At 41.5% G+C, this 22,810-nt stretch overlaps 1 protein-coding gene across 1 annotated transcript in view; it reads left to right on the top strand.

The window, feature by feature from the left end:
- Positions 1-2,798: 2,798 nt before the first annotated feature.
- The window catches only part of gabarapl2 (GABA(A) receptor-associated protein like 2), a 42,626-nt gene continuing 22,614 nt past the window's right edge, over positions 2,799-22,810 (top strand). The window contains exon 1 of the mRNA XM_069901276.1: positions 2,799-2,983. Coding sequence (XP_069757377.1) covers positions 2,950-2,983 — 34 coding nt within the window. The 5' untranslated portion in view covers positions 2,799-2,949. The remainder of the gene's footprint in view (positions 2,984-22,810) is intronic.

The following is a 22,810-nucleotide window of genomic DNA, read 5'->3' on the forward strand; positions in this document are numbered from 1 at the left end:
TACTCTGATTGGAAAGCCTTGCAAAAGATAGTGGACACACCCCAGTATATCACAGGCAAAACTCTTCCCACTATCAAGAACAGTTGCATGGGATGCTGCCATCCAAGAGCAACAGCATTCATTAAAGATCCACACCACCCAGACATACTCTGCCCTCACTGCTACATCAGGAAAGAGGTACAGGTTCCACAAGACTCGAATCGTCAGGTTCAGGAATTAACTACTACTACCTCTCTACCATCAAACTCCTGAACATCAGACTTATTCAGAGATTAATTTAAGGACTATTACTTTGCTCACAATTTATTACTGAATATTTATTTTCTGTCAGTTTGTTTACATTTTTCTTTTGTAGACATAATTTTCTTCTTGAACACAGTACTGGATACAGTTATCAGTAATAAAAATTCTTCCTGGTCCGCAGAATCTCAAGGTGGTATATAATGTCATGAATGCACTCTGACAATAAATTTTAAATTTTTCCGGCCTCCCTACCTATGCCGCTCGTGATCTTGTCGACCTCCATTAAATCACCTTTCATCCTTCTTCACTTCAAAAATAATAGACTCTGGTAACCTTACCTCATAAGACACGTTCTCCAATCCAGACATCATCCTGGTTAGGATTGGGTCTATAGCCTCTCCATAGCTTCCACATCCTTCCTGTAATGAGGTGATCAGAACTGAACACAATATTCCAAGTTTGGTCTAACCAGAGTTTTATAGTGCTGCAACATTACTTCATGACTCCTGAGCTCAATCTCCAACTAATGAAGCCTAGCATACCACAGAGCTTCTTATCTACCCCATCAACCTGTGCGGACACTTTGAATGATCTATGAATTTGAATACCAAGGTCCCTTCCCTCAGTTCTTCCACAGTATTAATTAAGAATTCTCCCATTAACCATGTACTCAGCCTTCAAAATTGACCATTCAAAATGTGTCACTTCACACTTATCTGGTTTGGATTCTATATGTTGCTTTTCTGCCCATCTCTGCATACTGTCTATATCCATTGCTACCTGTGGTAAACCAGTTTGCATATAATTGTCTGGTCAGGCCCATTCCATCGGCTCCTGGATAAAGATGACAGTTCAACAGTCCCCTCCTCAGTGCTGGACAGTCGAGCAGTATAGATGTGCCTTTGTCCTTCAGTGAATTTCTCAACAGTTGTTAGAGTAATTGATGGTGCATAACAACCTTCAACAACCGCCTACACTAGAGGTCCCCAAAGTGGTCGGTATCAATCCTCAAGGGTTGATGGGACCATGCAGGGATTGATAAATGCCAGGGGGTCAAAAACTCCAGGGGGGATGTTTGATAATGTGGGGGCAGAGGTCAATTTAAAATACCACTTCTACCAGTTCAAGCAAGGGGGAAGGGGAGGGCTTACCTGCCATGAATCTTCGTGTGCCTCCGTCACACTTCCCCTCATTGTACATATGCCAGTCGGCACCAAGCAATGCTGTCACATTTTCTCCTCATCGCACATGCGCCATCTGACCATGCTCAGCCTGCGGACCCCAGAAAGCCAGATTTAACAGGTAAGTGTCGCCTCCCTTGGCCTTTCTGGGTTTCTGACCCTTAATTTGTCCTCCATTTGGGGGTGTAGGGCCCAAATGGAGGAAAAATTAATGTCCAACTCGAGGTGGCACAAGATGGAGGCCAAAGGCCACACTGTCCATCCTAAAACCAGATGTCTGGCCACCCTACCCAGTCCCCTTGTCCACCCTCTATCCAGCCCTCCCCTATCCAACAACCGTCCACTCTCCCCCCCACCCCCCATCCAGCGCCAGGATTCCATGCCTGGGGGGGGTTGATGATGAACCACATAGTCCCTGAAGGGGTTGATGGTCTAAAAGGTTTGGGGACCCCAGTCTACACTAACCACAATATCTCCAACCTTTGTGTCATCTACACACTTACTGACCCTTCCACTTCTTTGTCCAGATCATTCTGAAAAAAAAATCACAGAGTAGGGAAATCCCAGAATGGAACTCCACTAGTCACTAACCTCGAGGCAGGGTACATTCCATCTACTACTACCCTCTGCTTTTTTGCGGGCAAGCCCATTCTGAATCCACGCCGCCGAGGTTCCATGAATCTCATGATTTTCTGAATGAGCTTGCCTTGTGAAATGCCTCACTAAAATCCATATACACCAGCTCTACCGCCCTCCCTTCATGAATTTTGTTGCAAGTGCTGTGAAATAATTTTGAAGAGCAACTTTTAACTAAGAATTACTACTGGGGATGTGAGTGGAATTCCCTCCTCAAGTTAGTTGCCTCAATCATTTATGACTTGATTAAAACCCATCCCGTTTCAAGGTTATTCAGGAGGGAAATGCCTTCTCCCTGAGCTTTGCCATATCGATGCCTTGACAAGATCGGGACTCGGCACCTCGATGCCTTTTGAAATAAGGGTTCCAGCGGTCTCCTCCCCATCTATAGTCAAACACAACTGACTGAGGAAAGTCTCCAATAATGAAGTCCAAGAAGATTTCCCATCACCACAATTCCGGGCCAACTCCATTCCTTAATCCGGAATCTAACCTGAAAAGCAGAAAACCTCTCAAAATGTTTGGAAAGTTAAGAATGATGCCTTTTGACGGCCCCAGATCAAACCATGTCCTCTCCGAGGGATGCAGCATCCCCGTCCCCGCCGCCAAATCATCTTTCATATCCTCGTTGGAAAGCAGTCACCCAGCCCCGACTCCCCGTGGCCCGGCCCGGCCCGGCCCGGCCCGGCGGACGGACTATTTTAGAAGGGCAAGCCGTCGTGCACATGGGTGAAATCTCCGGCCACCTTGCCCACCCCTTTCCTGCGCGCGAGTTGAGACCGGCGCCCCATCCCCGAGCAGGACCCAGCGGCGAGCTCTCAGGGTGACGGACATTGTAACCGTGTTTTGTTCCCTCTCAAGCGAACAGGCGCTACCGCAGCGGGGCAACATGAAATGGATGTTTAAGGAAGATCATGCATTAGGTACGTTCCGACGAAATGTGCTTGCGAATGAATTCCTCCTGCGTTCCCTTTCGTCCGGGCCTTGCGCCGGACTGCGCAGTTTGCACCGTGTTTCTTCACTGGCTTGTGTCAACAACTGCATTTTAACGCTGTGTCTTTCACGTCAAAACATGTTCTGGCCAGTTATTTATGTTTCCATTTTTATTGAATACTGCTCAAAAAGCTTGCCCAACCCTTTTCTTTATATATATATATATATATATATATATATATTTCAGCCCCCCCCCCCGCCCCTTCTCGGACTTGTTCTTTCCTCACAATAGGCAAGAGACCATCGACCAATATAGAAATACTTGCATTTATATTAATGAAAAGAAGGGTTTACCGTTATATACAGCAAGATTCAGTAACCATAATAATAATTAAAAAACAGCTTCATTCCAGGTTTTGACTGGGGATGAATATTGGCAAGAGCACCCCTTGGGATTGCGGATGACTTCCACTCCGGATTTGTGGGCTCTGAGGTGACCCAAATCCAGAATGCTGAAGGGAGGGCAGCTGTTGTTTGTTTGGACCAAGAAGCAACCAGCATGTTGGACACTCCAGCTTTGCACCTGGTCTGGAATGTTGAGACCTCTATGGTCTTGGTGTCCCACTGGATAATGCTAGACCTCCATGATGCTCTGAGGCCAAGGATTTCCATGGTGGTGAGGATGTCACACTATTTAAAGGAGACTTTGAGATAATGTTGAAGTATTCTGGAAAAGTATTCTTAATGGCGCACTAACGACACCCACCTTTTGCTCAATGTCACCCAGACCAAGGAGCTGATTGTTGACTTAAGGAATGGGAAACCAGAGGCATACGATCAAGTGATCATTAGGGTATCAGAGGTAGAGAGGGCAAGCAAATTTAAATTCTTTGGGAGTTACTATCAGATGATCTTTCCTGGATCCAACACACAAATGGCATCATGAAAAAAGCACTTCAGCACCTCTACTTCCTCAAGGATTTGGTATGATACCAGAAAACCTGGCAAATTTTGACAGATGTGTAATGGAATGTGTGCTGATTGGCTACATCATGGTCTGCTGTGGGCACATCAATACTCCTGAGCATCAAGCCCTCCAAAAGCTAGTGGACACAGCCAAGGACATCGCAGGCAATACCCTCCCCACCATTGAGTAGGTTTATGGGGAACGCTGTCATCGGAGAGCAGCAGCAATCATCAAGGATCCACACCACCCATCATGCGCTCTGTTCTCACTGCTGCCATCAGGAAAGAGGTCTAGGTGCCACAAGACTCATACCATCAGGTACATGAACAGCTGCTACCCCTCCACCATCAGACTCCTCAACAACAAACTCAATCAGGGACCCATTTAAGGAATCTTATGCACTTTATTGATTTTAAAAAAAAATTCTCTGTATTGCATAGTCAACTTGTTTACATTCATTATCTGTTGACAGTTTTTATTTTTTTTCAATGTACAAGTAAGTGGTAATTCTGCCTCGCATGCAGGAAAAAGAATCTCAGGGTGGTATGTCATGTCGTGTATATACTTTGATAGTAATTCTGAAATCTATTCTGGAAGCTTGGAGAAACTGATTTTTGGCATGCAAAATGTAACTGGGTTACTGTGGGGACATTGTTCTGGAAGAGTATGCTGACATTGCTTTGATCTGCAAATGCATCTGAAGGATCTTGCAGTAAATATTCTGGTTCTCACGTGTATTTTATGAAAACCTTGTGCTTTAGGATCAAGACAAACTTGTAGCCAATTAGGATTTGAATTCCGCTTAATACTCCAATTCCATTGCACTACCAATACTGCTCATGATGTTATCAGTAATTTTCAAGTTTTTCTCAGAATAAATTGCTGATGGTTCATGTTGCTATCTTTTCAACTTCCATTTCTATCCTTCACCTCCACTGTCACCAAAACTCCTACGATTTCATCACCATAAAAACTGATTTTTCCTAATAGTTCCTGAGCCAACAAACACGTTCTGTCCCATTCTGGAGCCTGACTTGAATTGTGCACTCTGTATTGTGCACTCTTGTTTATCTTCACTCACTCCACCATTCTCTAAGATATTGAAAGAAAATTTCTAATTTTTAAAAATTGCCTCTTCCCTCAACTGCAGTCTGCTCTATTGGCCTGAATCTGTATGTGGATCACTGGAAGTTGCAGATCAGGCAGCAATTGCCTATTTCCCATCTGCAAAGATAGGGTTTGTAAAACAATACACCATAGTACAGGTCTTTCGGCCCTCAATGTTGTGCTGACCCATATATTCCTTCCTAAGAAAAAAAGTACTAAACCCTCCCTACCCAAAAATCCTCTATTTTTCTTTCATCCATGAGTCTGTCGAAGAGTCTCTTAAATGCCCCCAATATTTTAGCCTTCACCACCATCCCTGCCAAGGCATTCCAGGCACCCACAACTCTTTTATTTAAAAAAAATAATGCTTACCCCTGATGCCTCCCCTAAACTTCCCTCCCTTAACTTTGTACATATGTCCCTTGATGATTTTGGTTCCTGCTCTAGGAAATAGGTGCTGGCTGTCCACCTTATCTATGCCTCTCATAATCTTGTAGACCTTTATTAAGCCTACTCTCATCCTTCTATGCTCCAAAGAGAAAAGTCCCAGGTCTGCTAATCTGGCCTCATAAGTTTTTTTTTCCAAACCAGGCAACATCCTGGTAAATCTCCTCTCTATGACTTCCCCATCCTTCCTATAATGAGGTGACCACAACTGAAAATAATACTCCAAATGTGGTCTTAAAAGAGATGTGTAGAGTTGCAACGTGACCTCTCTACTCCTGAACGCATTCCCCCATTAATGAAGCCCAGCATCCCACAGACCGCCTTAACTATCCTATCAACCTGTGCAGTGATCTTGAGAGATGTACGGATTTGAACCCCAAAGTCCCATTGTTCATCCACATTTTTAAGTAACTGACCATTAACTGTGTATTCAGCCTTCTGGTTTGCCCTTTCAAAATCCATCACGTCACACTTACCCAAATTGAACTCCATCTGCCACTTTTCTGCCCAACTCTGCATCCTCTTGTAACCTTCGACAACCTTCAGCTCCATCCACAAATCCACCAACCTTTGTGTCATCTGCAAACTTACTGACTCATCCTTGTGCCTCTTCATGCAGGTGTAAAACACCGGATTCCGTTGACACCATGGTTAAGAGGGGAAAAAAGACACACAAATGCTGGAGAAACTCAGCAGGTCAAACACTGCCTTTATGTAGCAAAGGTGAAGGTACATCACTAATGTTTCGGGCTTGAGCCCTTCATCAAAGTGTGGGGGAACATGAGAGCTGTCTGAACAAAAAGGGGGAGGGGGTGGTGAGGATGGGAGATGATAGGTGGAGGGGGGAGAAACTCTGCCTGGGTGGGGGAGGAATCTAGGCTAGGTGGAGAGAGAAAGGAAGTAGGAACTGGAAAAACTAGTTAAGGGGGGGTGGGGGAAAGGCAAGCTGATTAGTGGAATGCAGTGAACTCAATGTTTATGCCCTGGAATTGGGGAAAAACGAGGTGTTGTTCCTCCAATCTGTGGGTTGTCAGGGTGGGATAGTGTGAAAGGCCATGGACAGACGTGAGCTTGAGAGTGTGACTCAAAATTGAAATGGTTGGCTACGGGGAGGTTGCTTTTGTTGCAGACGGAGAGGAGTGCTGGGCAAAGCAATTTCCTAATCTGCGACCGGTCTCTCCGATGTAGAGAAGGTCACAGAGGGTGCACCGGATGCAGTAAATGAGTTCTTTGGAGGTACAGGTGAAGTGTTGCTTCACCTGAAAGGTCTGTTTGGGACCTCAGACCAAGATGAGGGAGGAGGTGTGGGTGTAGGTATTACACCTCCTATGTCCACAGTGGAAGGTGCCGGGGGAAGGCGATGGGTGGGGAGGGAAGAATACACAAGGGAGTCGTGACGGGAGTGGTCCCTACGGAAAGCTGAGAGAGGAGGAGAAGGAAAAATATGTCTGGTGGCGGGGTCCTGTAGTAAGTGCTGGAAATTCCAGTGGATAATGTGTTGGATGCAGAGGCTGGTGGGGTGGTCGGTGAGGACGAGAGGGGCCCTGCACCACACCGACTCTCACTCTGACCCTTGCCTGATTTTTACCATCCCCTCTGACCTTCCCCTTTTGTCCCCTCTTATATTCCCCAACACCTTGATGAACGGCTCAAGCCCGAATCATTGGTGATGTACCTTCACCTTTGCTGAGTTTCTCCAGCATTTGTGTGTTTTTGCCTCTTTATGCATTTATAAAAATTACAAAGAGCAGGGGTCCCAGAGCATATCCTTGTCCTTACTTCCCACCCACTAGTATGCACATTCAATGGATTGTCTTATACATGTATGAATTCCTTTCCTCTTTTTGGCATTCTAACAAGACTGTTACATCTGGAAGTTTCTCCTTCACTTTTCTATATCCACCAATGCCTATTATCCCCACAGTACTGTTCTATGAGATCAGTTAATTTACTTTCCCTCCACCTGGAGACCCAAACACAACTTCAAGGTGAAGCAGCATTCACATATTAAATGCTAAAACTTTGTTTCGGCCACACTTGGAGTATTGTATTGTCCTGTTACAGGAAAAGAGAGGATGCTTTTGAAAGGGTACAGTAGAGGATGCTGCCTGGGTTAGAAGGTATGAACCACAGGAGAGGGGAGACGAGATGGAAGTTTATAAAATTATGAGGCGCAGATAGGGTGAACGGGACAAAATATCGCACACTAAAGGATATGCTTAAAAGTGTGTGGGGGAGTTTAAAGGAGTTGTGTGAGCAAGTTTTCAAATAGTAAGTGGTGGGTGCCTGGATTGGCCTGCCTTGGGTGGTGGTGGAAGAGGCTCCTAAATGGACATGATATGCAGGGAATAGGGGGATATGTATTGTGTGCAAGCAGTAGTTTTAGTTTGATTTGAGTATCATTTTGAGTACAGTTACCATGCTCTGAAGGATCTGTTCCTCCAACTGTATGTTCTATGAGAACTAGGAGCAGGAATAGGCCATCTGACCCTTTTAGCCTCCACCACTGTGCATCAAAATCATGGATGAATTTCCAGCTCAGTGACATTTTACTGCATTATCCCTCTATTTCCTTAAAAGGGAGATCAGTAGACTTTGGGTATTGATGAGATTCCACAACCCTCCAGGGCAGACATTTCCAAAAAATGTTCATCACTATCTGCTAAAGACACTTCTCATTTCAGTCCGAAATGGTTTATTATTTATGGTAAGATTTTGAAAACAGCCTCCCTGTATCTCACTTCATGTTCTCTCGATGAATTTTGTAAGTTTCAGTTTTATTTTATTTCCTGAAATGTGTTTATTGAAATAATCTATGTGAGGTGCTGTTGCATGAAGGAAACTAACATCATAAAGGACCTCGATCACACTGGCCATGATCTCTTCTCGCTGCTACCTTCAGGTAACAAAAATCTGAAGATTGGTACATCCAAGTGAATAATAATGGTTTTTCCTAACTGCCATCAGTCTTGTGAACCTCTCTGTACCACCTGAACCATAAACTACTCCGGGACCACCAAATAGTCTCTCTGCAGCATGGCAACATTCCATTTTTAAAAATGTGAATATTTACCTATCCTTATTATCTCATGGCACATTGTGGTAATTTAACTTAATACTTTGGTTGTTGATGTATCTTGTGTACTTGTGTGGATGCAGCAAATAAGAATTTACCCTGTGGCTTATTATCAAACATGAAAGCGACTGCACGTTGGTCAGTCAGCAGGGTAAATTGTTTGCTGGCCAGATAGTGCCTCTAGTGTCCCACTCCCTCAACTATTGTTTGGGTCTCCTTCTCAATAGAGGAGTGCTGGACTTCAGGGCCATGGAAGATATGGGAGAAAAATGCCACGGGTTTTCCCCTTTGGTTAAGGGTGGCAAATAGGACAAAATTGGAAGCATCGCTCTCCACCTAGAATGGGGTGAATCCGTTCACAGCTTGCATCATGGCCTTGGCAATACCTCCTTTGTTGTGGGTGAAGGACGCCTGAGCTTCTGCCAACAGGGGAAGGAGGTGGCTTTCACCAGGGGTTAGGCTTTGACCACATAATTGGGGACCTACTGGGCATAGTATGAGAAGTAGCCCAGGCACCTCTTCAGGCTTTTTGACTGTGAGGGAGTGGGAGCTCCATCAGGGGGCGCATGCGGTCGGGTCAGGACCAACGACGCCATACTTCATGATGTAACCGAGCACACATTTTTTATTATGTGAGGTTGTATGTCTTGGCTGTTTGGAGGAATTTTTCTAAGTTTGTGTCGTGGTCCTGCGGGTCATGGCCACAGATGGTGACATTGTCCAAATGGGGGAATGTGGCCTTGTGCCTGTGGTGGTCTACCATCTGTTCCATTTCTGTCTGAAAGATGGAGAATCTGTTGGTGACTCTTAAGGGGACCCATAGGAAATGGTAGAGCAGGATGTCTGCCTTGAACACAGTGTACTTGGTGGTATGCCGATTTTAAATCTATGGTAGAGAAAACCCGGTATTGGGTGATCTGATTTGCCAAATCGGCAATTCAGGGAAGGGGGTAAGAATCCAACTGTGTGAGATGGTTAACAGTTTGGCTGTAATCCATTACCATGCAGAATTTTTCTGTTTTTGACCACCACGACCTGGGCTCTCCAGGGGCTAGTCCTTGGTTCAATGACCCCATTGGCCAGAAGCCATTGTATCTCTGACCTTATGAATGCCCTGTCCCCAGAGCTGTATCATTCGCTCTTGGTAGTGACTGGCTTACGGGTGGGAGTGAGATTGTCGAACAGGACGGGAGGTATCCGGAAGGTGAACAACCGCAGTGGGCAGATTGTGCTGCTTGGTCACGTGCAGCGGGGAGAGCGGGTGGTTTAAAAACTGGTGGTTGTGGACCATGAGGTATGGATGGGGTCTGTTGAATTCAATAGTGATGCTCTTGAGGTGGTACTAGAAGTCCAACCCCAATATCACAGGCGCGCAGAGCTGTGGCATTACTAACAGTTTAAAGTTTTCACAGGTTGTGTTGCATATGGTCAGTGTCACCATGCAGTCGCCACAAATCTCTGCTGACTGGGACCTGGAGGTCTTGCATCTTGTCAGCCTCTCTGCAAGAGAATGGTCCCACTTGGTACCGGGATGTACAAAGCTCTCTGTGCTCCCACTATTAATAGACAGTTAGTGAGTTGACCGTTTACCTCGACCTCCATCATCAAATGGGCGAGCTGGTGGTGGGTGTCCAGGTTGAGTACAATCGATGCCAGCATCCAGTCATTGTCAGAGTTGCTATCCAATTTGGACTGGTAAGATGGTGCCTGTGACCTGGGCTGGTAAGATTATGGCTTCCATGGCATGTACGTGATGCTGTTGCTCGGGATGGAGGTGGCACTGGAAATGACACTGGCCAAGATGGTGCCTCCCCCCCCCCCCCCCCTTGCCCTTGGTAAGCACTGGTATTGTTGTTTTGGGGGGTGGAAGTGACACCGGAAATGAATCTGGCCAAGATGGTGACTGCTGCCCCCACTACTCACTGCTAGGGATAGGAGAAGGTCTGAACCTATAGACTTTGGCATCCTTCTTCCCACATCCTGAGCTTCCTTGGCTGTGCATCGCTTCCAATGATACTTCTGTTGGCCACAGAAGTTGCACTTTGGGTGCCTGGCGGTGGAGGAGATGAAGTCAGGGTGCCCTGTGTGGATGCAGCCTGGGACCCCGCATCCCAAGATGCTGGCGCCCGCAGTCCCCATGAGGTGGTCGCTTATCGGAGGAGAATGAGTCTATGTTACGGAGGGCTACATCCAACGTTTTGGACACCTCGAAGATCCTCTGCAAGGTCAGATTGTCCAGTCTCAGCAGCTGCTGGCAGATATAGTCTGATTGGATGCTTGCTATGCGTGGAAAAAATCGTTAAAACAGAGTAGCCAGAGCTTGAATTGGTCTGGGGCTTTTGGTGATTACAGATCAATGTCTGGCCTCGAAAAGTTGTCCATTGTGGTTTAAAATATGTTTTTATAGTCATAAAATTGATATGCTATCAATAACACCAAAAGACTGGAGTTACTAGATGACAGGCTTTTATGACCATAAGACTGGACACATGCTCTGCACTGAGGGAGGAACTCTGGTGTAATTAGCTTAACTGGGGAATTCTTGGGGGAGAAGGCAAGCTGGCCATACACCGAGATACAGTACCAATGGCATAACAATATTACAGTGGTTTCACCATAAGTGTCACAAGGGAGATTCAAGAAACTGATAGCTGTTGGAGAAAAACTATTCTTGAACCTACTACTGATCTTCAGGCTCGTGGACTTTCTGCCCGAAGGGAGCAGTGAGAAAAAGTTGTGACCTCTTCTCACCCATTCACTTCACTCTTCTGATTTCTGATGGTCTCCTTTCTTACTCCCAAGGAATTCAATCTGACCATCTAGGATTCCAGATTCTAAAGAATGGTAAAATGGCCTCAATATTATACTCTTATGATGGGAGGAGAAAAATCAAAGGGGTATGTGAAAGTGTATAATTTACAGGGAAATGTGATGGACGAGTACACTGAGAGCTAATGGGCTGAAAGTTCAATCCCAAAAGGAAAAATATGAACATTTCCCTGCTACAGGTGTTAGCCTAACAAGTTGGTAGTATCTCTGAAAATTTGCATTTCCATTTGCCACTGTCTATAGTATTTATTCCAGAATTTGTAAAATGTTGGAAGATTATAACCAGAGCATTTGCTGTTCTGTCACTATCTCTTTCAGAATTATAGGATACAAATGATCAGTTCTGTCGAATTAATAAGCTTTCAGTTTCTCCAACTTCTCTTGTACTTAAAAAAAAATCTAATAAAAAAAATCTAATAGCCATTTCCTTCTGTCCCACAGTCTTGTTAGATCCTTGGTTTTCAAGTATTTCTGGTAGCTTCTTGAGTTTTTAAAGAAGGCAGGTATGCTTGTTTAGCATTGCTGCTGTTTCCTTGTAACCATATATTGTTTTGTCTTTAGGGACCAACTTTTAAAATATCAAGTATTTTGTTTTGACATTCCTGTATAATCTCTATTGTGGTTCTTTCTTCTTGTGACACTGCATTCAGCGTTCAGAGTGTGGCGTCATGACAAAACCAAATGTAGATTGGGTTACCAAATGCCTCCATTCAGTCCACAAGGTGACTTTGTGTTTCCAATTCATTGTGACTTTAATTCACAGAGCACCTTCCCTCTGATCTTTGGCTACTTGCTCTGTTCCAAGGAAGACTAAGATAAGGATTTTTCAAAATATCAACAATTCTTGCCCCCACCCCACGCCCCCACCATCACCGCACCGATATTGTTGGACCTGCTTAAATTCTCAAGGTTTTTTGCATGTGCAGTCTTTTGTCTCCATAAGCATTTCACCAGTCACATTTTACAATGTGATAGGGTACTTCATCCCTCAACCAATACTTCCCAGCCTTTCTACTTCCTCCTCTGTAACTTAAAATGCGCTTTGTGTAGTTCTGCTAAAAGGCCATTAACTTAGCGTTTCTTTCTTTCTCCACCGGTGCTGCCTGAGCTGCTCAATATTTATAGTTTTTGTTTTCACTAAAAAAAAATCACTTTTTGCTCTATCACTTTCTGATGTTATAAATTGCAACTGACGAGAATATTATCATCTGTCATCAGATGAGAATATTTAATACAAAAATTGTCTGACTTAATTTTTATTTTGGCATGGGTGTGTATGTGTGTGTGTGAGATATACTGATTTTGTTTTAAGAAAATGTTGCAGTTATTACAGCAGATAAAAGAAAATATTGATGTAGAACGGTTATTATTTGGACAGAGCCTTGAAGTTTCATCAGATGACAGTTGTCCAGTACTTTGCCTTGACCATGTCCCATTTTCTGTCTTGATGTTTTAGAAATGGGAGCTGATGCCCACAAAAGTAGTGGTCCATTCAAACTTGCAATTAAATATTTCCTTCATTTTGTCTTATTCTTTGTCTTCCTTTTGATTATTCTGCACTCAGTTAATGTTGAGCTCAAATGAGGAATGTAACTGAGAGTATCTTGATTTAAATTTGCCTTTCACTGTGTCTAAATCAGATGGTGGATTTAGGTGGTAATAGATTACACAAGCTATTCTTTAATTGTTGATTGGGAATTTCTCATTGGTTTGCATTAATAGTTACATTTTTCAAGGGCACAAAAATTGACAGTGGGAAATAAATTAGAATTAAGATTAAATATTTTAAGAAACTGATTCAATGCAATATATGTTACAGAAAAAATAAGTGGAGGGCAAGTAGTTTGTGTGAATGTATGTGGGTGAAAACTTCATAATATCCTAGAAATGCTAAATTTGCTGTTTTCTCCTTATAATTTCTTGTTCAAACTTAGTTTCAAAACATCATATGTGCAGTAGGCAAAAGCAAAAAAAATACAGGTACTGAAGATCAGATATAAACAGCAAAAACTGAGAACACTAGTTAGTTGATATTCATGGAGATAGGAAAGATGTTTCAGGGCGACAACCTTTCATTGCTCTAGAAGAAAAAATTATCTGGAGTAAATTATTTGGCATGTCCTCCACTAAGTGATCAACAAAGTGAAAATATTCATACATCTGCAAACCCTTTACTAAGTCCCAGTAGGAAATAGTTGAGGGTTGTCACAGCATTATCTGGTAATACATGTAAAATCTATGTTAAGATGCTCCAGCATCATTTCAGGACACGCAATCAATAATGGCACCATTAGAACCTTAGGATGCTACAGCACAGAAAACAGGCCATTTGGTCCTTCTAGTCTGTGCTGACCACTATTCCACTAGTTCCACTGACCTGCTCCCACTTCATAACCCTCAAGACCTCCCCATCCATGTACCTATCCAATCTATTCTTAAAACTCAAGATCGAGCCCACATTCACCACATCAGATGGAAACCCACTCCACACTCCCACCTCTCTCTGAGTAAAGAACCTTCCCCTAAAGTTCCCCCTAAACTTTTCCCCTTTCAGCTTAAAACTATGACCTCTCCTATTTATCTCCCCAATCTAAGTGGAAAGAGCCTACTCACATCCACTCTGTCTATATCTCTCATAATCTTATAATCCTCTATCAAATCTCTCCTCTTTCTTCTTTGCTCCAAGGAATAAAGTCCTAACCTGTTTAATCTTTCCCTACAACTCCTGGTAACATCCTAGTAAATCTTCTCTGCACCTTTTCGATCTTACTGATATCCTTTATAAAGTCAGCAGTGGCGTATCTAGGAAAAGCAGCACCATGGCAAGCATTGAAATTGCACCACCTCCTGTTAAAACTTACTTCAACCCTTTACTCCTACCTTTCAAAATATACAGGGGTTGCAGCTTTATTGGGGTATTTTGGGGCACGGGCTTGTGGACCAGTAGGGCTTATTACCGTACTGTATGTCTACATTTAAATTTTGGATAAATGTCATTACTCATACACTCGTCCACATTCTTATCACTCTTTGGTCACAGCTTTGCCGCATCTATTCTTTCATTGGTAACACAACCCTGTTCCATCTTGTGTCATCTATGCTCACATCAGCTTGAGTTTTGATATTGACTGTGTGAACAGCCACCTCCAACCAGTTTGTCTCAAAATCAGTCTGAAACCCTCAGTGACTCGAGCATTTAAAACTGCTTTTGTATCATTAAGATATGCAACAATTTAATTCCAAGAACTTCATAGGCGTTGACTTTTCTCAAGACTTCTTACCAACCATATACCAGGGTTGCCGTCTATCTGTTTGTAATGGCCAAGTTTTGTCACTGAGCCACGGAATGGTGACCCGACCAACAAAATGATTGTACTTAAAACACTGGATATGTGCACACATGAACTACGCTATTTGATGGTCACCTTGATGAACGCTCAAGCCCGAAAGGTTGGTCATGAATACAAAATAACAAAAAAAACAATAGTACAACTACATTGAGTTTAAAAACATGAAATCAAAAAATATTTTAAAAATTTTCATTTATCCGAATGCAAAAAAAATGTCCTTGCAATATTGCAGACAATCCTTTTATGACGTTGGGGCAGTACCTCAAGGGGAGGTCAACAGCCCTTGAACAGAAGTCATTCTTGAACCTGCAAGTGTTGGTCCTTGGACATTTGTACCTTCTGCTTTCAGGTAGCAGTGAGGAGAGGTAGTGACCAGGGGAATGAGGATTTTTATGATGTTGGCCTCATTTTTTTAAATTATTTTTTTTTTAAATTTTTCACACAATGACATATTAACCAAAATACATACAAACATTTCCCCCCCCCCCTTCCCAGACCCTCCCCACCCACTCAACGTTCAACATATATGATACATTAAACCCATTAAACAATGTCATCACACAGTGAAAATAAACAAGAAAATTGTGTCATCTACTTTTACACCCTGGGTCAGTTCATTTCGTCGTCTTCTCATTCTATCATTTTAGGGGGTGGAGGTCTGCGGTAGGCCCTCTCTGTTGTGTCCATGTACGGTTCCCAAATTTGTTTGAATAATGTTACTTTATTTTTTAAATTATATGTTACCTTTTCCAATGGAATACATTTATTAATTTCCATGTACCATTGCTGTACTCTCAGGCTCTCTTCTGATTTCCAGGTTGACATTATACATATTTTTGCTACAGCTAAGGCTATCATAATAAATCTTTTTTGTGCTTCATCCAAATTGAGGCCTAGTTCTTTACTTCTTATGTTACTTAGAAGAAAGATCTCTGGATTTTTGGTATGCTGCTTTTTGTGGTTTTTATTTAATACCTGATTTAGATCTTCCCAAAACTTTTCCATTTTCTCACATGCCCAAATTGCATGTACTGTTGTTCCCGTTTCCTTCTGACAGCGAAAACATCTGTCTGATACTGTTGGGTCCCATTTATTTAACTTTTGGGGCGTGGTATATAGCCTATGTAACCAATTATATTGTATCATGCGTAACCTTGTGTTTATTGTATTTATCATAGTTCCGGAGCATAGCTTTTCCTATATTTCATTTTTTATCTTTATGTTTAGATCTTGTTCCCACTTTTGTTTGGGTTTACAGCTTATTTCATCGTTCTCTTTCTCTTGCAGCTTGATGTACATGTTTGTTATAAATCTTTTAATTATCATTGTGTCTGTAATCACATATTCAAAACTGCTTCCTTCTGGTAACCTCAGGCTGCTTCCCAATTTGTCCTTCATGTAGGTTTTCAGTTGGTGGTGTGCAAACATTGTACAGTGAGTTATACCATATTTGTACTTCATTTGTTCAAAAGATAATAAATTATTTCCCAAAAAAACAATTTTCTATTCTTTTGATCCATTTTCTCTCCCATTCTCTAAAGGAAAGGTTATCTATTGTGAAAGGGATTAGTTGATTTTGCGTCAGTAATAATTTTGGTAGTTGGTAATTTGTTTTTTTCCTTTCTACGTGAATCTTCTTCCAAATGTTGAGCAGATGATGCAGTACTGGTGAATTTCTATGTTGCACCAGCTTTTCATCCCACTTATAAAGTATATGTTCCGGTACCTTCTCCCCTATTTTATCTAGCTCTAACCTGGTCCAATATGATTTTTCCCTTGTTTGATAAAAATCTGATAGATATCTTAATTGTGCTATTCTATAATAATTCTTAAAGTTTGGTAGCTGTAAGCCCCCTTGTTTGTACCATTCTGTTAATTTATCTAGTGCTATCCTTGGTTTCCCCCTCCCCCCTTTCCGTAAGAATTTCCTTATTATTTTCTTTACCTCATTGAAGAATTTCTCTGTTAAGGAAATTGGTAACGATTGAAATAGGTATTGTATTCTTGGGAAGATATTCATTTTAATGCAATTTACCCTTCCTATCAGTATTAGTGGTAAATCTTTCCAAGTTCTAAGTCATCTTGTAATTTCTTCATTAATGGCTAATAATTTAATTTGTATAGATGGCCTAGATTATTATCTAGTCTAATACCTAGTTATTGGATTGCTTGTGTTTGGCATTGAAACTTTATGAAATCCACATTATCCATTGGCATTGCTTCACTTTTATTTGCGTTGATCTTGTACCCCGATACTTCTCCATATTCCTTCAATTTCTTATGTAATTCTTTTATTGATTATTCTGGTTCTGTTAAGTATACTATGACGTCATCTGCAAATTTACTGATTTTATATAACTTCTTTTATTTTTATCTCTTTTATTTTCTGTTCCTATCAGTTCTGCCAAGGGTTCTATAGCTAAAGCGAACAATGAGGGAGATAGTGGACGTCCCTGCCCAATTGACCTGCTTAATTTAAATTGGTTCGATATATATCCATTTACTGTCACCTTCGCCAATGGTCCCTAATATAATGCTTTAATCCAATTAATTTTCTAGTAGGTTGAACCTCTGTAGTATATTGAATAAATAATTCCATTCTACCCTGTCAAAGGCTTTCTCTGTGTCTAAAGCAACCGCCACTGTTGGTGTCTTATTTCCTTGTACGGCATGGATTAAGTTAATGAACACAGATATTGTCTGTTTTTTTGTCTTTTCTTAATAAATCCAGTTTGATCTAGTTTTACTATTTTTGGTACACAGTCGGCCAATCTGTTTGCTAATAGTTTTGCTATTATCTTATAATCTGAGTTAAGTAGAGATATGCTGGTGTTAGTGGATCTTTCCACGTTTTTGGTATTACTGTAATTATTGCTGTTTTACTTGAATCCGGCATGTTTTGTGTTTCTTCAATCTGGTTCATTACTTACAGGAGAGGAGGAATTAATGTCTTTAAATGTTTTATAGAATTATATTGGGAGTCCATCCTCTCCAGCCATTTTATTGTTCGGTAGCTTTTTTAATATATCCTGTATTTCCTCTGTTTCAAATGGTTTTATCAATTTGTTTTGCTCCTCTTCTTGCACTTTCAGTAGTTCAATTTTAGCTAGAAACTCATCTATTTTGTCTTCTTTCCCTTCGTTCTCAGTTCGGTATAATTGCTCGTAGAATTCCTTGAAGTTTTCATTGATCTCTGTTGGGTTATATGTAATTTGTTTGTCCTTTTTCCTTGATGCCAATACCGTTCTTATAGTTTGTTCTGTTTTAAGCTGCCAAGCTAGTATTTTGTGCGTTTTTTTTCTCCTAGCTCATAATACTTCTGTTTTGTCTTCATTATGTTCTTCTCCACCTTATATGTTTGTAGTGTTTCGTATTTTATTTTTTTGTCCACCAATTCTCTTTTTGTTGTATCTTCCCTTGTTGCTAGTTCTTTTTCTGTACTTACTATTTCCCTTTCCAGCTGTTCTATTTCCCGATTGTAGTCCTTCTTCATCTTAGTTACATAACTTATTATCTCCCCTCTGATGAAGGCTTTCATTGCATCCCATAATATAAATTTATCTTTAACTGATTCCATATTTATTTCAAAGTACATTTTAATTTGGTGCTCAATGAATTCTCTAAAATCCTGTCTTTTAAGTAGCATGGAGTTTAATCTCCATCTTAAAGTACTTGGTGGGATGTTCTCCAGCTTTATTGCTAATAACAGGGATGAGTGATCCGATAACAATCTAGCTTTATATTCTGTTTTCCTCACTCTCCCTTGGATATGGTCTGACAACAGGAATCCTTGAGTATGTTTTATGTCTACTCGAATAATATGAGTATTCCTTCTCCTTTGGGTGTTGCCTCCTCCATATATCCATAAGTTGCATTTCCTGCATTGATTTAACCATAAATTTGGCTACCTTGTTCTTTCTGCTAGTCTTTTTTCCAGTTTTATCCATCTTTGAATCCAAATTAAGGTTAAAGTCCCCATCTATCAGTATATTCGCCTGCGTATCTACAATCTTCAAAAAGATATCTTGGACAAACTTTTGATCCTCTTCATTAGGTTCATATATATTGAGCAAATTCCAAAATTCTCAATATATCTGACACTTTATCATTACATACCTCCCTGCTAGTTCTATTATTTCCTCCTCTATTTTGATTGGTACATTTTTATTGATTAATATAGCTACACCTCTGGCTTTTGAATTATATGATGCTGCGGTTACGTGCCCTACCCAGTCTCTCCTTAATTTCATGTGTTCCACTTCAGTTAGATGCGTTTCCTGCACGAATAATATATCAATTATTTTTCTTTTTTCAGTAAATTTAATAGCCTCTACCTTTTGGTTATGTATTCTGTTAATATTTATAGTCATATAGTTCATCATGGCCATTTCATACTTTGATGTTGGCTACATTCTTGAGGCAGAGTCTCCCAGCGCATAATCAGCAAACCCCAAAGGACATGTGTATAAAATTAAGGGAGGGAAGTTTTGGGGAGTCATCAGGGGTAAGTTTTTTCCCGCCACAGAGAGTTGTGGGTGCCTGGAATGCCTTGCTGGGGATAGTGGTGGAAGCTGAAACATTCAGGAAATTTAAGAACTTTTGGACAGATGAAGTTAATAAATATTGATCAAGCAGGCTTTGTGCAAAAGCGACAGGCTGCAGATAATATAAGCAGGCTGTTGAGTGTTATTCATTTGGCATAGTCATGGGGCAATCCAAGTGTAGCTGTGGCCCTGGATGTGGAGAAAGCATTTGACAAATTAGAGTGGGACTTTTTATTCAAAGTGCTGGAGAAAATTGGGTTGGGACCAACTTTTTAAAAAAAAAATTGGATTAGGGCACTGCATTATGCACCCAAGACTTAAGTCGTGACCAATGGGCAAGTATCTTCAGCTTTCCCACTATTTAGATCTAGCAGACAGAGGTATCAGTTGTCTCCAGCTTTATTCATATTAGCTATTGAACAGTTAGTGGAAGGAGCAAATATGTGGTGCAGAGGGTTGAAGCAAAGGAGCTGGGTGCATATCGGAAGGAGCAAATATAGGGTGCGGGCCGTGGGTGCTGCCAGGCTGAAAAGGCGCCACTTCTGAAAAATTTGATCAGGGAGAGCCCCTCACTTCTTCCCCCCAGCTCTCTCTCCCTTTTCCCTGTCTCCTTTTGCATAGACTTAATCAATTCTCACCTCTCCTATTATCATATCCACTTAATACCTTTTGTTGGTCTGAACCCCTCCCCCATCCAGCACTGACTGTATTCTGAGATTTCCTGGGTTTTTTTTTTGCTCAAAGATCGACTGAGTTCCTCCAGCATTTCAGTGCTTTTGTTAGTTCTCCAAACAAGAAATGTAATCTGAAATCCTTGAAACATTTAATGTTCATTGCCAGTAATAAAGTAATGACTTTAAATACCAATTGGTGTCAGTCTCATGCTTGTCAAAATTTGCATACAAGGCTCTGATTTTAATTTTAACCAGTAAAACAAACCGTGCATCAATCCATTGTAAAATGTCACCAAATTATATATTCCAGTTTGTCTATTTAAAATTATGGAATTTTGCATTTTACTCTTGGCCGGTTGACTAACGTGAAATTAAACCAATGTCAAAAATAATGATGACATTAAATGAAAATCAAAAAAGACACGTGCTGTAAAAATCTGAACTGAAGCAGAAAACAAAGGAAAGGTGCAACTGTTCAGTCAGCATCTGTGGAGAGAGAAAAGGGTAACATTTCAATTCCAGGATCCTTCATTTGTACCAGGAAAGAGAGAAAATAATGGCAGAGAAGGTGAGAAAAGATGGGTAAACAAATGAAAAAAGATTTTGACCAAATGCAACCATTCGGGATCATACTGTGCAGTTTTGTCTGTGCAATGTGTTGCTAACAGCGAGGCTGTGCAACAGGCTCGGTCATCTATAGAGAATGGAAAAGAAAAATAAGAATTTACTGTCATGAAATTTGTTGTTTTGCAGCACTGCAAACATTTATATAAAACCATCTTATAAAATTTAACAAAAAGACAAAGTAGGACCGTGTCTGTTGTTCATTGTTCATTCAGAAATCTGATGGTAGCGGGGCAGAAGCTGTCCTTGTGCTGCTGGATACTCGTCTTTAGGCTCCTCTATCTCCTTCCTGATGGTAGCAGTATGAAGAGGGCATGGCCTAGGTGGTGAGGGTCCTTCATGATGGAGCTGCGTTCTTAAGGGATCCTCAATGTCATAGGATCTGATGCCTGTGATGGTGCTGACTGAGTTAACAACTCTCTAGTTTTTTTCTCTTGTCCTGCACATTGGCACCTTCAGACTAGACAGTAATGCAAGCAGTCAGAATGCTCTCCACGCTCTGGAAATTTGCGAGAGTTTTTGGAGACAAACCAAATCTACTCAAACTCCTCACAAGGTATAACCGCTGCTCAGCCGCCTTCATGATTGCATTGACTTGGAGGCCCCAGTACAGATCCTCAGAGATGTTGACACCCAGGAACTTGAATGAAAGATGTAAAAGCATGTTTTTCCACTCTGCTATTCAGAATTGCTGCTGGGAGATCTCATGAACTTGTGTGAGGGTTGGTATCGCTCAAAAGGAAAAATGGCCTGTTGTGTGTCACATGTGATTATCAATTGGGCAACTTTCTATCAGTTTCCTGCAGTGCCACTCAAGCCAGCAAGTGAATGACTGTAGTCAGAGGGAAACAAAACTGTACACAGTTTTGTAATGGATCTGCGTTAATATTAATACTAGTTTATGGTTAAGCTATATTTCTTATAAATATAGCCCCTTTCATACTTGCAAGCGATCCCAGGAATTAAAGGCCAATCGGCCTTTAAAAAGTCTAATGCGAAAGCAAAATCAGTTCAACGCTGGCGTCAAATGACGTTATCTCACATTGGGTTGACAGCCTCAACCACAATTTCAATTCCCGGCGTCTGGATACGCTGGTGTTGCAATCATGCAAGTGTGAAATGTGCAATGAAATTGTGAGATTGAAATGACCCAAGTTTTTGTGTGAGTGCAGGAAGAAAAGATTAAAATAAAAGTATAAACATTTTCATGGGGAAAGTCACAGCGGAGGGGGGAGGAGGGGGGGGGAGAGTGAGAGAGAGAGAGAGAGAGAGAGGGAAGAAATAATAGCAATAGCAGACAATTTTTTAAACAGCATGGGAAAATTGGTAGTGTTATAGCGCACCATTTATAAAGACAATGGGGAAAAGCAATGGCGGACCTGACTTCCCAGAATGCAGTGCAGCAGAGACACCCTTCCATGAATGCTTTGTGCATGTAGCCATGTATAGTCCTTTCTTTGCTTTACAGAGCAGATCTGCCATTGCTTTATCCAATGGTATTTATAAATTGTATACCATAGTGCTACCAACTTTCCCACCCTGTTTAAAAATTGTCAGCTATTGCTATTTATTGCTGGCATTTCCCATGGTCCCTAATAAAGGTTTATATAGGTCAGCACAACAGGGGCTGAAGGGCTCGTACTGTGCTGTACATAAAGCTTAATTATGTTATAATTTGGCATGATTTAATTTTTTTCACATATAAGATCATAATGCATTGGTCAGGATTTAGGGCAGATCCACCATCACTCGATGTGTCATGACGTCACCAGTAGAAGGTCGAACAGTCCCAACCCTGGGGGTGGCTCCTTGAAAGCGTTCAGTGTCCCAGTTAGGAGTGGTCAAGTGTGAAAAGCCAAGCCCCCATTTTTATCCTAGCACACTGAATGGCAAATTTAGTGGGACCAAGTGTAAAAGGAGCTTGTGGCTTAAGTAACGTAGTGGGTTTAGAACAGGGTTTACACACATACTCATGCAATACATTCAGAAGTGATTTCATCTTTTGGAGTTGTGACGTCTACAAGCCAGAGGTATGAGGATCACATGATTTCCAAGAAACTGTTGCTAACAGCTATTAAAGACTCATGTAAATGTCACATGATTTGGAGAAATAGATTGTCAAATTCAGACATTTTGAATCCGAAGACTGCAGGAGTTGAGAAGTCAAGAGGGACCTGTGGCAGACACAGGAATAAAACA

Source organism: Narcine bancroftii, chromosome 10 (assembly GCF_036971445.1).
Source record: "Narcine bancroftii isolate sNarBan1 chromosome 10, sNarBan1.hap1, whole genome shotgun sequence".
In the NCBI taxonomy this organism is placed as follows: Eukaryota; Metazoa; Chordata; class Chondrichthyes; order Torpediniformes; family Narcinidae; genus Narcine; species Narcine bancroftii.